This window comes from Oncorhynchus mykiss, chromosome 7, assembly GCF_013265735.2.
Source record: "Oncorhynchus mykiss isolate Arlee chromosome 7, USDA_OmykA_1.1, whole genome shotgun sequence".
NCBI classification, from domain to species: Eukaryota; Metazoa; Chordata; class Actinopteri; order Salmoniformes; family Salmonidae; genus Oncorhynchus; species Oncorhynchus mykiss.
Genome location: NC_048571.1, coordinates 90628899 through 90643349, shown reverse-complemented (window position 1 = coordinate 90643349; position 14451 = coordinate 90628899). Strand labels below are relative to the sequence as shown.

General features: G+C 44.3%; 1 protein-coding gene across 2 annotated transcripts; it reads left to right on the top strand.

Moving 5' to 3' along the window:
* Positions 1-3512: 3512 nt before the first annotated feature.
* On the top strand, positions 3513-11768 carry rab43 (RAB43, member RAS oncogene family). Of its 2 annotated transcripts, none has more exons than XM_021610834.2 (3): positions 3513-4226; positions 7272-7449; positions 10608-11768. In XM_021610834.2, exons 1-3 carry the CDS (start codon positions 4032-4034, stop codon positions 10859-10861), a joined length of 627 nt encoding a protein of 208 aa, XP_021466509.1. In that variant the 5' UTR covers positions 3513-4031; the 3' UTR covers positions 10862-11768. The 2 variants fall into 2 exon arrangements, with proteins under 2 accessions (XP_021466509.1, XP_021466508.1); XM_021610833.2 differs by having other exon boundaries at positions 3531-4226; positions 7266-7449.
* Positions 11769-14451: the final 2683 nt, after the last annotated feature.

Sequence of the window (14451 nt, the reverse complement as noted above, 5' to 3'; positions counted from 1 at the left end):
TAAAATATACCATTGTTTTGTACTACCAGCATGTAGTGAAACATGAAAGCATGGTATTTGTTTACAATGTATTATGATGGTCTGTGTCCCACCGTTTTTCAGATAAAGTGACCAAAACCGTAGTAATTTATGGTAACGTAAACTCGTACATCGCCTTGGTCCGTACAATTGCCCTTATTTTAGCGCCCCCAAAACGTAATACTTCCAGAACAACTGTAATGTCAATACCATTGTAAAGCACAATTTCTCCCCTTTCCAACAGAATCAATTACATGACCTAAACACTGCCCGTTTCTGCATAATTCAAGCAGGCAATGAGCCCCGTCGGGTCTTTAAAAAAATGGCAGGTGGGGAAGCGAAACTAATGCGTGATAGTGAGACGGAGAGATGTTGTGTGGGAAAATAGCTTTTTATCACTCGATCTGTCCAACTTATCACCTTATCGCCTCTAAAATGTAAATAAAACACTATAAAGAGTTTATATAATGTGTCATTACATACCTATTTGAAAGTTTGTGTCGAATTTGAATCGGTTATTTAGGGCGGTGGTAAAGTGATCTTAGAAATAAACAGCGGCTTTGAGAATGATGATCGCATGCAATGATGACGCAAAAAATGACGAGGTATCCCCCTTACTGTCCATTTCTTGTTTTTAAAGGATGAGAGTAGTGCTACACCTGGTGGAGAGAGATTGTAAGACATAAATAGTTGCTTTGTGCGTGCTGTGGAGGGTTTGTTTTTTTTCCAATACTATAGAGCCATTACCATGTCGATCAACGCTTGAATAGAAACCTAGTTCACGCCCCCGATTTTGAAGTCACCATTAGTTTTCTTTGTAGCCTCGTTTGAATGTTGCGGTTTCGCACATTTGTAAGGAGTGGGGTGAGTTTACGTTACTCATATAATGCAACATTGACTACTAGCTCTGCAATGGCAAAGCGTAGGTCTAGTACCCTCTTAAACCCCTTTATCGCATAGTCAAAAACCACAACACACAGCCTAGTAGTGTAGTGTACCCTCTTAAACCTTGGGACCTGGATAGGGTATGGTGAGAAGAATGAAGGAAGTCTGAAACCTTGACGATTTAAAATAGTTCATCTGGTGCTTCTCTCTTCAATACTGTTCTCAGTTGGTTCTCTCTCATTCAACTGACTTGACTACTCTTGTACAATTGTAAATAGCCAACATAATCTTTTTACACTATTCTTTTTTTACTATTTACTATCGTATCTAATAGATACATGTTCATCATGTAATTCTCAACATATCCTTAAAAACAGCAAGCTACAACGCTTCCCTTTGTTTACACTGTGAGAACGTTCGTTGGTTCTGTCGCCACGACTACGACAGGCTAGCTTGACTGGAGCTAATTTTAGCCGACGTTAGCTTTTATGCTAACATACTTTTATAAATGAATTGAATTATGAAAACATTATTAAGAAATAACAACAATCATATCATTACACTCCGCCTAACTTGGTGTCATATCCTATGCTTTCTAACTCGCTCACCGTAATGACAACGTTTAAAATGTTTTGTTTTTAGATGGCTTGGCACTCCTGTTCAAACTGACTAGTCAGGTTAGCACGAGCCACTGTAGAGGGAGACGCGTGAGGGCAACCACTGGAGCGAGCGGCTACCCCTGCCGGCCGAAACATGCGCAACACCCCTTGACTATCAATATTGTAAATGATTACAAAGTGCCAAAGATTAGGCTACCATATATCTCACATTCTCCTACATTTCAGGTTATCGACACGGGGAACCAAAACATGAGCAAAAAAGGTACTGTATGCTGTTGTCTGTGCCCAATTATGTTTGTACCATGTTGTGTTGCCATGTGTTGCTACCTTGCTATGTTGTTGTCTTAAGTCTCTCTTTATGTAGTGTTGTGTTGTCTCTTGTCATGATGTTTGTTTTGTCCTATATTTATATATATTTTTTTATTATCCCAGCCCCCGTCCCTGCTGGAGGCCTTTGCCCTTTGGTAGGCCTTCATTGTAAATAACTCCACCCTTATGATTATTCAGCATGTCAACAACCATTTCAACAGTAACATCTGTTACCCCCAATATCTCTTTTGCCTTCTCCACAATAACCTTCGACCTGGCATTTCTGCTTTCCACAACCCGAGTCGTATTGATAACCTTACCAATAAAGGCTATGAAGTCAACTTTATTCATTATCAAAGTGTCCTTTGACAGTCTACATTCATGAGCACCAGATTTCTGAACAGGTCTCCAAACCATGCCAGGGCCATCAGAAGCACCAGTCCTCACAGTAGGCCCACCTACTACAGGTACATCCATGTCAGCTCCATCAGTCTGACAGCAGGCCCACTTACTACAGGTACATCCATGTAAGATCCATCAGTCTGACAGCAGGCCCAGGTCTTACTCAGATTGGCTACGGAGTGCGTGATCACACAGTCGTCTGGGAGAGCTAATGCTCTCATGCACGCTTCAGTGTTGCTTGCCTCGAATCGAGCATAGAAGTTATTTAGCTTGTCTGGTAGGCTCGTGTCACATTCCATCACAGATGCTACTCTTCAACCTTTTCTCCATCAAAACTGACACCCATATTGTTCACATTCCATCACAGCTGTTGCTTCACCAACTTGTTCTCCATTTCCTCCATTTCATTCGCACTACTCCCCGCAATTTCCGACTCTCCGGCGTCGCCGTCAGCCTACCTCATTGGGTTTAGCCTGTAGAACAAGCTACGCAGATTCTGCCACCAGTGTATCAGACTGTCGTTTCCAATGGGCCCGCCACTGGGCTTCCTCTCTTCACCATATTTAGCAGTGAGTGGAAACGCCAACCGGATGCTTTAGATTTATACATCTGGTGAAACATCAGGCTCGTTGTTCTATCTGTGGCGCAGGGGTGTAATTATTACCCCGATTCTGTTGCAAAGTGTTTTTTACAACAGAAACCATTTACTTCAAAGGAAAACGCAAACAAGAGTTTTCTATTGGACAAATTCAGGTTAATCCCGCCATGTTTCATTCCTTTTCCTCTTTTTACTTCTGTTTGGTTCTTAAACCCCAAGGGTGTATTCATTAGTCAGGTTTCCGTTGCAAAATGTTTAGTCTGTTACAAAATGTGTTGCAATGGAAACTGTTACTTCAAACGAAAACAAGACTTTCTATTGGACAAATTTATGTAGGTAATTCCTTGTTAGATCCTGTTTCCTTCAATTTGGTTCCTAGATAGTAAACGTCAACAATAAACGGTTTCGCAACAGACTAATAAACATTTTGCAACGGAATCTGACTAATGAATACACCCCAGAAGTGTTTGGCAAATTCAGGTTAGTCCCTCCCCATTTCGTCCATGTTTGCTTCTGTTTAAGAAATGTTTTGAAACAAAATTGGCGGAATGAATACACCCCAGTTGTCATTGCAAAGTCAGCGGTGGGAGAAGCCTCACAATGTTAGAATTGAAAAGTTCTCCTAATTAAATTGTCATCTATAGGCCTAATGTTAACAACATCACATGTCCAATAACATAAAATACATGCCACGATAATGATTGTGTATATTAGGGATTTCATAATTCAAATTATTGTTAAATTAAACTCCAAACATGTCAAATTACTTATATATTTTAAATGCTTTTAAAACACCCAGATTAGCCTTATTCTAGATTGTTTTATAATATTATCTGACCCTAATCTTGTACCATTTGCATGGATTGCATTTTACAATTGTAAATTGTTTGAATGCGTTGCAAATAAATCTGAAATAACAGCTGTTATTAGGACCCTAGTGACGGTCCTCCACTTTGTATGCTATGGACTCCTATGAGAATAGCGTTTATCTAGTCCGTGTTGAAACATTCAGGCGCGGTTGAAGGATACCTAAAACTGTACTTTTGCCTTCCGCGTTGGCAATTCCGTGGGTGCCGACTTTTCTCCACGTCAGTTTTGCATTGTAGACAGATACTATTCTAGCGTTGTTATAAAACACTCATGTAACATCGACGATAACTTTGTAGTTATCTAAGAAACAGCCACCAGTCGCATCGACAATGTCATTAACGTTACTGGAGACGGATGACAGCTATGACTTTGTTTTTAAAATAGTTTTAGTGGGAGATGTAGGTGTTGGCAAAACTTGTGTGGTTCAACGGTTCAAGTCTGGTAATTTCATGGAAAGACAAGGAAATACCATCGGAGTGGACTTTACCATGAAGACAATGGATATTCAAGGGAAGAGAGTGAAGGTTAGTAGCTATAGCTAAAGTAACCTGATGTGAATTGATCAATTCCCATAGCCTAGCCTATGTGACTGTTAACCAAAGTCAACAATAGACAGTGGCGCGTATTCATGGTTGCCAAGGGAAGCCAGGCGTCCCCCCCCCAAAAAAATTGATCCCCCACTAAAATAAATACATCAAATATTTTATTTCGTTACTCTGTGTTTCATCATTTTCCTTCAATTCGCAAGAGGCTGAATGGACACTCTCACCAGAGAAACCACCCGAGAAAGCGAAACAGCTCTGTGTGTAGTGATGCTGTATGACATTATTGACACCCATAGCATTGAATCCAAGGGAAGCCAGCGAGCATTTGCAATAGGGTCCAGCTCTGCAGTCATCCCTCAGGGTCTCTATGCTGCCACTACTCACTGTATATACAGCAGTATGTGGACACCCCTTCAAATGAGTGGATTCTGCTTTTTCAGCCACAACAGGTGTATAAAATCGAGCACACAGCCATGCAATCAACATAGACAAACATTGGCAGTAGAATGGCTCGTACTGAAGAGCTCAGTGACTTTCAATGTGGCACCGCCATAGGATGCCACCTTTCCAACAAGTCAGTTTGTCACATTTCTTCTCTGCTGTAAGTGCTGTTATTGTGAAGTGGAAACATCTAGGAGCAACAACGGCTCAGCCAGCGAAGTGGTAGGCCACACAAACTCAGAACGGGACCGCTGAAGCGTGTAAAAAATCGTCTGTCCTCGGTTGCAACACTCACTACCGAGGTCTCACTACTGAGGTCTAAACTGCCTCTGGAAGCAACGTCAACACAATAACTGTTTTTCGGGAGCTTCATGAAATGGGTTTCCATGGCTGAGCAGCCAAGCGTCGGCTGGAGTGGTGTAAAGCTCGCTGCCATTGGACTCAGGAGCAATTGCACAACTGTATCTTTACTTGCACATCATCTTCTGCACATCTATTCCAGTGTTAATGCTAAATTGTAATTATTTCGCCACTATGGCCTATTTATTGCCTTACCTCCCTAACCTGGCTTCATTTGCACACACTGTATATTTTTCTATTGTGTTATTGACTTGGCGTTTGTTTATCCCATGTCTGCGGTTGTTTTTCATGGTTCAGGCCCCTTAGTTCCAATGAAGGGAAAGCTTAACGCTACAGCACACAATGACATTCTAGGCTATTCTGTGCTTCCAGCTTTGTGCTAACCGTTTGGGGAAGGCCCCATGCACAAAGCAAGGTCCATACAGAAATGGTTTGTCGACATCGATGTGGAAGAACTTGACTAACCTACACGGAGACCTGACCTCAACCCCATTGATCAGCTTTGGGATGAATTGGAACGCCGACTGTGAGCCAGGCCTAATCACCCAACATCAGTGCCCGACCTCACTAATGCTCTTGTGGCTGAATTGAAGCAAGTCCCCGCAGCAATGTTCCAACATCTAGTGGAAAGCCTTCCCAGAAGAGTGGAGGCTGTTATAGCAGCAAAGGGAGACCAACTCCATATTAATGCCCATACTTTTAGACTTTTACTCAAGTAGTATTTTACTGGGTGACTTTCACTTTTACTTGAGTAACTTTCTATTAAGGTATCTATACTTTTACTCAAGTATGACAATTGGGTACTTTTTCCACCACTGCATTTTAGCCAGGTAGGCTAAGACGAAAACTAAAAGCTTGTACTGTATGACAGTCAACATGAGAGGATGGCATCGGCGTTTCTCAATAAGTAGGGTGAGTCAACATGTTTTTTCTGCTTGTACGAACACACACACAAATTAGAACCATGGAGAGCCTCATCATATTTAGCTTACTTTGATTGGACTATATTGTTTTTGGTATCTTTTAGTTGTCACTGTTTTAGACTAAGCATAGGTGATTGGATGATGTTGAAATGGTGCTGGAATAGTGGAAGCAGCTGCTGGGTTCTTTGTGACTTGCGGTAGCCTGACTCTCCTGGGTTCTTTGTGACTTGCGGTAGCCTGACTCTCCTGGGTTCTTTGTGACTTGCGGTAGCCTGACTCTCCTGGGTTCTTTGTGACTTGCGGTAGCCTGACTCTCCTGGTTTCTAAATTAGTAGCTGTTTAGTGGTCTCAAATGTCTGAAACATTAACTTGATTGACCTTGCTGTAGGTCATGTAACTGTTTGTTACATGCAATATGCTTTGTGGACTTCACTAGACAGATGTTGCTCTCTGGTTTGGTGATGAAACAAAGGTGTGGTTGAATTTATTCTGCCACTGTGTCTTGTCTCATCCTTAGGCCAATATATCACAGTGTCAAGGCATATGAACTAACAGGTTATAGAGCAAACAACGCAATTATCACAACACATAGGTTGTAATATGTATTTGTTTTCCCCTGGCTTGCAGTGCGTGGGGAAAATCACTGGGGAAGCCTACTGCCAATGATAATATGTGTAGTTAACTAGCTCTGGGATTGCCCTGGGTTAGGGCTAACTCTGTGAGATTACCCTTGGTTAGGGCTAACTCTGTGAGATTACCCTGGGTTAGGGCTAACTCTGTGAGATTACCCTGGGTTAGGGCTAACTCTGTGAGATTACCCTGGGTTAGGGCTAACTCTGTGAGATTACCCTGGGTTAGGGCTAACTCTGTGAGATTACCCTGGGTTAGGGCTAACTCTGTGAGATTACCCTGGGTTAGGGCTAACTCTGTGAGATTACCCTGGGTTAGGGCTAACTCTGTGAGATTACCCTGGGTTAGGGCTAACTCTGTGAGATTACCCTGGGTTAGGGCTAACTCTGTGAGATAACCCTGGGTTAGGGCTAACTCTGTGAGATTACCCTGGGTTAGGGCTAACTCTGTGAGATTACCCTGGGTTAGGGCTAACTCTGTGAGATTACCCTGGGTTAGGGCTAACTCTGTGAGATTACCCTGGGTTAGGGCTAACTCTGTGAGATTACCCTGGGTTAGGGCTAACTCTGTGAGATTACCCTGCGTTAGGGCTAACTCTGTGAGATTACCCTGGGTTAGGGCTAACTCTGTGAGATAACCCTGGGTTGAATATGTTGTTGTCCAGCTGCAGATCTGGGACACGGCGGGCCAGGAACGTTTCAGGACGATCACCCAGAGTTATTACCGCAGCACCAACGGAGCCGTCATTGCCTATGACATCACTAAGAGAGGAACCTTCATGGCTGTGCCCAAGTGGATGGAGGACGTCAAGAAATACGGAGGGTCAAACATTGTACCCCTGCTCATCGGTTAGTTGTTAGTTACTAGGGTCAGACTTTATCTGGATAGTCCATCTATAGATGGATAGCTGAATGATTGATTTCCAGTTAGGTAACAGTTAGGGGTTACAATAAGTGTTCAAGTTAGGGTAAGGGTTAGAATAAGGGTTAGGGTTAGGGTAAGGGTTCAAGTTAGGGTTAGGGTTAGAATAAGTGTTAAAGTTAGGGTAAGGGTTAGGGTTAGAATAAGGGTTAGGGTTAGGGTTCAAGTTAGGGTTAGAATAAGTGTTAAAGTTAGGGTTAGAATAAGGGTTAGAGTTAGTAGATAGTTGAAATGTTACTGATGGTCTGTAGAGCATCAACAGATGGACTATCCTAATAAAGGGTTGCTAGTTAGTTTATTACTTACCTTACATCAGTAACATGCTTGATAATGTTTATCCCTGGTCTTCATAAATCATCCTATTTTAAATCACTCTGTTTTAAAAACAGATAAAGCAACATCTCAAGGCACAACGCCTCTCCTCTATTTGACCTAGATAGTTTGTGTGTATGTATTGATATGTAGGCTACGTGTGCCTTTTTTACATGTGTAGTTCTGTCCTTGAGCTGTTCTTGTCTATTAATGTTCTGTATTATGTTTTGTGTGGACCCCAGGAAGAGTATCTGCTGATTTTGCAACTGCGAATGGAGATCCTAATAAAGTCCCAAATACCCTATGGACTGACTGACTGACTGGCCCCTATGGACTGACTGACTGACTGGCCCCTATGGACTGACTGACTGGCTGGCTGACTGGCCCCTATGGACTGACTGACTGACTGACTGACTGGCCCCTATGGACTGACTGACTGGCCCCTATGGACTGACTGGCTGACTGGTCCCTATGTATATACTGACTGGCTGACTGGTCCCTATGGACTGGCTGACTGGTCCCTATGGACTGGCTGACTGGTCCCTATGGACTGACTGACTGGCTGACTGGTCCCTATGTATGGACTGACTGGCTGACTGGTCCCTATGTATGGACTGACTGCCTGACTGGTCCCTATGTACTGGTCCCTATGGACTGGCTGACTGGTCCCTATGGACTGGCTGACTGGTCCCTATGGACTGACTGACTGGCTGACTGGTCCCTATGTATGGACTGACTGGCTGACTGGTCCCTATGTATGGACTGACTGCCTGACTGGTCCCTATGTACTGGTCCCTATGGACTGGCTGACTGGTCCCTATGTATGTACTGGCTGACTGGCTGACTGACTGGCCCCTATGTATGTACTGGCTGACTGGTCCCTATGGACTGGCTGACTGGCCCCTATGTATGGATTGACTGACTGACTGGCCCCTATGGACTGACTGACTGGCTGACTGGTCCCTATGTATAGACTGACTGGCTGACTGGTCCCTATGGACTGGCTGACTGGTCCCTATGTATGGACTGACTGGCTGACTGGTCCCTATGGACTGGTCCCTATGGACTGGCTGACTGGTCCCTATGTATGTACTGGCTGACTGACTGGCCCCTATGTATGTACTGGCTGACTGGTCCCTATGGACTGACTGACTGGCCCCTATGGACTGACTGACTGGCCCCTATGGACTGACTGGCTGACTGGTCCCTATGTATAGACTGACTGGTCCCGATGGACTGGCTGACTGGTCCCGATGGACTGGCTGACTGGTCCCGATGGACTGGCTGACTGGTCCCGATGGACTCGCTGACTGGTCCCGATGGACTCGCTGACTGGTCCCTATGTATGAACTGACTGGCTGACTGGTCCCTATGGACTGGTCCCTATGGACTGGCTGACTGGCCCCTATGTATGTACTGGCTGACTGGCTGACTGACTGGCCCCTATGTATGTACTGGCTGACTGGTCCCTATGTATGGACTGACTGACTGGCTGACTGACTGGCCCCTATGGACTAACTGACATAGTGGCCCCTATGGACTGACACGTTGACTGAGTGAATGGCCTCTATGTGCTGACTGACTGGCCTCTATTGACTGACTGGTCCCTATGTATGGACTGACTGACTGGCCCCTATGGTCTGACAAGTTGACTGAGTGATTGGCCTCTCTGGGCTGACTGACTGGCCTCTATTGACTGACTGACCTCCATGGGCTGACTGGCTGTCTGACTGACTGGCCCTTTTGGACTAACTGACATAGTGGCCCATATGGACTGACTGGCTGGCTGACTGGCCCCTATGGACTGATTGACTCTGCAACAGCTAATGGGGATCCTAATAAAATAGAAGAAATACCAAATACCCCATTGTGTCCCCACCTCGACTCTCACCTCTCTCTCCTCCTGTCCTCTCATCTTTACCTCTCCTCCTCCTTTTCCTCACCTCCTCCTCACCTCTTCACCTCTCCTCATCTTCCCTCACCTGTTTTCCTCACCTTTCCTCCTCACCTCTCCTCCTCTCCCCTTACCTGTCCCCCTCACCTCTCCTCTTCCCTCACCTGTCCCCTTCATTTCTTCCCTCTCCTGTCCCCTTTACCTCTCCTCACTTCTCCCCTATCCATACCTGTCCTCTCTTCTCCCACCTGTCCTCTCCCATCTCTCCTCCTCTTCTTCTCCTCACCTGTCCTGTCCTCTCCTCTCTTCCTCACCTCTATTTCTTACCTCTTACTCACCTCTTTACCTCACCCCTCTCTTCCTCACCCCTGCTCCTCTTCCTCATCTCTCCTTCTAACCTCTCTTCCACCTCCCCTCTTTACCTGTCCTCTCCCCTACTGTCCCACCTGTCCTCTTCCCCCTCACCTCTTCTCCCCTCTCCTCCTTCCTTCTTCCCCCCTCACCTCACCTGTCCTCTCCCCTCTTCCACCCTCACCTCATCCCACCTGTTCTCTCCCCTCTTCCACCCTCACCTCATCCCACCTGTCCTCTTCTACCCTCACCCCATCCCACCTGTTCTCTCCCCTCTTCCACCCTCACCTCTCATCCTCGTAGCCTAGTGGTTAGAGCTTTGGACTAGTAACCGGAAGGTTGCAAGTTCAAACCCCCGAGCTGACAAGGTACAAATCTGTCGTTCTGCCCCTGAACAGGCAGTTAACCCACTGTTCCTAGGCCGTCATTGAAAATAATAATTTGTTCTTAACTGACTTGCCTAGTTAAATAAAGAAAAAATCAAATAAATCTGTCCTCCCTCTGCTTGGTCCTCCTCTCTATCCTCAGGGAATAAGTCTGACCTGGTGGATCAGCGTGAGGTGTCGTTAGAAGATGCCCAGACCATGGCCCACCAGCTGGAGTTCTTGACGGCCATTGAGACATCGGCTAAAGACGCCTCCAACGTGGATGAGGCCTTTAACAAGATGGCTGCCGAGCTCATCCTGCGCCACGGGGGACCCATGTTCAATGAGAATGTGACGGAAAGCTTCAAACTCAACAGCAAAGACATGGGCGGAGAAGGTTGGGGCTGTGGCTGCTGATAGGAGGTGGAGAGGGGACTGTACATGTTGATAATTCAAAGGTTTTGCACCAGCTGGGACTGTGGATAGTGACCAACAGGTGGTTTGTTGACATGTGTTGTGAAAAACATATATTTGTTTTATTCTGTTTCAGGGACCAGTTGAGAAACTTTTTGATGTAGCAATACCTGTTTTTATGGGGGGTGGGGGGCATGTGGGGGAGGGGGGCATGACCTGCACAGAAATATGTTATTGGACGTAAATAGAATCTCTGATCCAGAGAGTTGATCTGAACCACTATTGGAGTCAAACCCTGACTTTTACTTCCCAGAGCATGTAGCTGTGCTGTCCCTCCCTGCCCTTTAACGGAGACAGACAGGCCTGACAGGAAATGTTAAATCTATCACTTCGTATGGTGTGGCGGCCTGACATCACAGATGTTATTGAACCTTGTTCTGTAGACAGTATTACAGTGTAGAAGATATACAAACCTGCCCAGCAAGTCATGATAGGATTGATGATGATGTTTTTATGGGGAGGACAGAGTACATACACGTACCATAGACTTTGATATTTTTGCACAGTGATTATTGTTAGAAATTGACCTGCCATGTTTGAAGTTGTGCGGTATGTCAAGGAAAGGTGCCTAGTGTTGCACATCAGAGTGTAATCTTGATTCTGAATGCTTGTTGAATCATGACTGACACAATCAGTCTCCTCCTGTGAAGACTACAGGAGCATACAGTGCATTTGGAAAGTATTCAGACCCCTAGACTTTGTCCACATTTTGTTAGATTACAGCTTTATTCTAAAATGGATTAAATAAAAAGATGTCTCATCAATCTACACACAATACCCCATAATGACAAAGCAAAAACAGTGTTTTAGATATTTTTGCAAATTTATTACAAATAAAAACATACCTTATTTACATAAGTACTCAGACCCTTTGCTATGAGACTCAAAATTCAGCTTCGGTGCATCCTGTTTCCATTGACCATCCTTGAGCTGTTTCTACAACTTGATTGGAAAGGCACACACCTGTCTATATAAGGTCCCACAGTTGACAGTGCAGGTCAGAGCAAAAATCAATCTGTGAGGTCAAAGGAATTTTCCGTAGAGCTCCGAGACAGGATTGTGTCAAGCACAGATCTTGGGAAGGGTACCAAAACATTTCTTCAGCATTGAAGATCCCCAAGAACACAGTGGCCTCCATCATTCTCAAATTGAAGAAGTTTGGAACCACCAAGACTCTTCTTAGAGCTGGCCGCCCACCTAAACTGAGCAATCGGGTAAAGGGCCTTGGTCAGGGAGGTGACCAAGAACCCGATGGTCTCTCTGACAGCTCCAGAGGACCTCTGTGGAGATGGGAGGTCTCTGCAGTACTCCACCCATCAGGCCTTTATGGTAGTGGCCAAACATGCCACTCCTCAGTAAATGGCATGACAGCCCACAAGTAGTTTGCCAAAAATAACCTAAATGACTCTCAGACCATGAGAAACAAGATTTTCTGGTCTGATGAAACCAAGATTGAACTCTTTGGCCTGAATGCCAAGCGTCACGTCTGGAGTAAACCTGGCACCATCCCTACAGTGAAGCATGGAGGTGGCAGCAGCATGCTGTGGGGATGTTTTTCAGCAGCAGGGACTGGGAGACTAGTCAGAATCAAGGGAAAGATGAACTAAGCAAAGTACAGGGAGATCCTTAATGAAAATCTGCTCCAGAGTGTTTAAGACCTCAGGCTGGGGTGAAGGTTCACCATCCAACAGGACAACGACCCTAAGCACACAGCCAAGACAACTCAGGAGTGGCTTTGGGACAAGTCACTGAATGTCCTTGAGTTGCCCAGCCAGGGCCCGGACTTGAATCCGATCGAACATCTCTGGAGACATGACAATATCTGTGCAGCGACGCTCCCCATCCAACTTGACAGAGCTTGAGAGGATCTGCAGAGAAGAATGGCAGAATTTCCCCAAATACAGGTGTGCCAAGATTGTAGTGTCATACCCAAGAAGACTCCAGGCTGTAATCGCTGCCAAAGGTGTTTCAACAATTGAATAAATGATCTGAATACTTATGTAAATGTTATATTTCAGCTTTTTTATATTAATGTAATATATACAAATTAGCAACATTTTCTAAAAACCTGTTTTTGCTTTGCAATTTTGGGGCATTGTATGTAGATTGATGAGGGGGGGGGGAATCCTAGGATAAGGCTGTAACGTAACAAAATGTGGGAAAAGTCAAGGGGTCTGAATACTTTCCGGCTGCACTGTATGTGTTGTACTGCGGGAAGGGAGTATTAGGCTGTTTTATATCTGTCTCAGGCTTGTAGGTGGAATGCAAGGGTTGTGAATCAACTTTCTGTATAGTACCATTTACTATGTACTTATTATGGAACTGTACATTCTGAAGGAGATCGATGGTTTTCGATCACACATGTCAAATAGCTTTTTGAAATGTGCTAGTTAAAGTATACATCCAGTTTTATAATACAAAATCATCAGTTTCAGGAAATATGTCACATTTTAATAACTTGGTTGAAATGGTAGTCATGGCTCTATTTAATACTGTGTTTCCCAGCCTGTTCTGGACCTGGGGACTGTGAAGAGACCTCTGGTTGCATGTCTTGTGTTGTACCAATGGGTGTCCGGACTGTGTGTGAACTGCTTGAACAGACAGTTTGGTACCATCAACACCTCGCACAAAGACCAATAGTGATGCAGTCAATTTCTCCTAAACTTTTAGCCAGGAGAGACTGACATACATGTTACTGACACTTTCCCTCTGTTTACATCTAAGTGCGATACGTGCTGCTTTGTTCTGGACCAACTGCAATTTACCTTTGTCTTTTGACTGTGGTTCCAAAAAAATACCAATTAGGAATTTGGTCGGGGGTCGACTACTGGTATCATATGAACACAAATAAGACGTGGAAAATGTTAAATGAGCTTTAAAATGGAAACATTTTCCCTTTGCTTCGTGGCATAATGTGTAGAATTGAATAAATTAGCTTTAAAAAGGCAACCTTTTCCCTTTGCTTTGTGGCATAATGTGTAGAATTGAATAAATTAGCTTTAAAAAGGCAACCTTTTCCCTTTGCTCCGTGACAATGTGTAGAATTGCAGAAAATTAACTTTAAGAACTGCTAATTCTCTCTGCCAACAATAGTTTTTTTTAACAGTTTGGGGTTGCATGGGTTGTGAGGTGGGGGGTTTGCTACGTCGATATATGACTATCAATCCAGACCTTTGCCACCTAGGACATTTGTGTGACAGGACCTGCTCGAATAGTTTTTGAGAACCCCTGTTCTAGATGAACAGAGTGCCTTTCTCTGTTATTGAGTTGTGGGGAGAGATATGACAGAAGTGAGAATAGACAATGGAATCATAATGTGTAACTATTCAGTTATTCCACATCTTTATAAGAGTGAGGTGTTGTCAGTGAATGTTTGTTTTTCATCTTTGTATTCTGAACCTGATCTGTTCATGTCATTTTCTTAGGTAAACTTTTTCTTTGGTTTGAGGGTTGCAGAACTATTGGTGGACTTTTGTGGGACCGAGGGAAACCAGTTCAGGTTATTTGTCTTTTATCAACAATAGCAAATTAGA

Bases quoted from the DNA above. Each gene is read 5' to 3' on its own strand.
- rab43 (XM_021610833.2), top strand. From the start codon at position 4,032: ATGTCATTAACGTTACTGGAGACGGATGACAGCTATGACTTTGTTTTT. The intron at 4,227-7,265 runs GTTAGTAGCTAT...GTTGTTGTCCAG, and splicing joins TTCAAGGGAAGAGAGTGAAG to CTGCAGATCTGGGACACGGC. The intron at 7,450-10,607 runs GTTAGTTGTTAG...CTCTATCCTCAG, and splicing joins CATTGTACCCCTGCTCATCG to GGAATAAGTCTGACCTGGTG.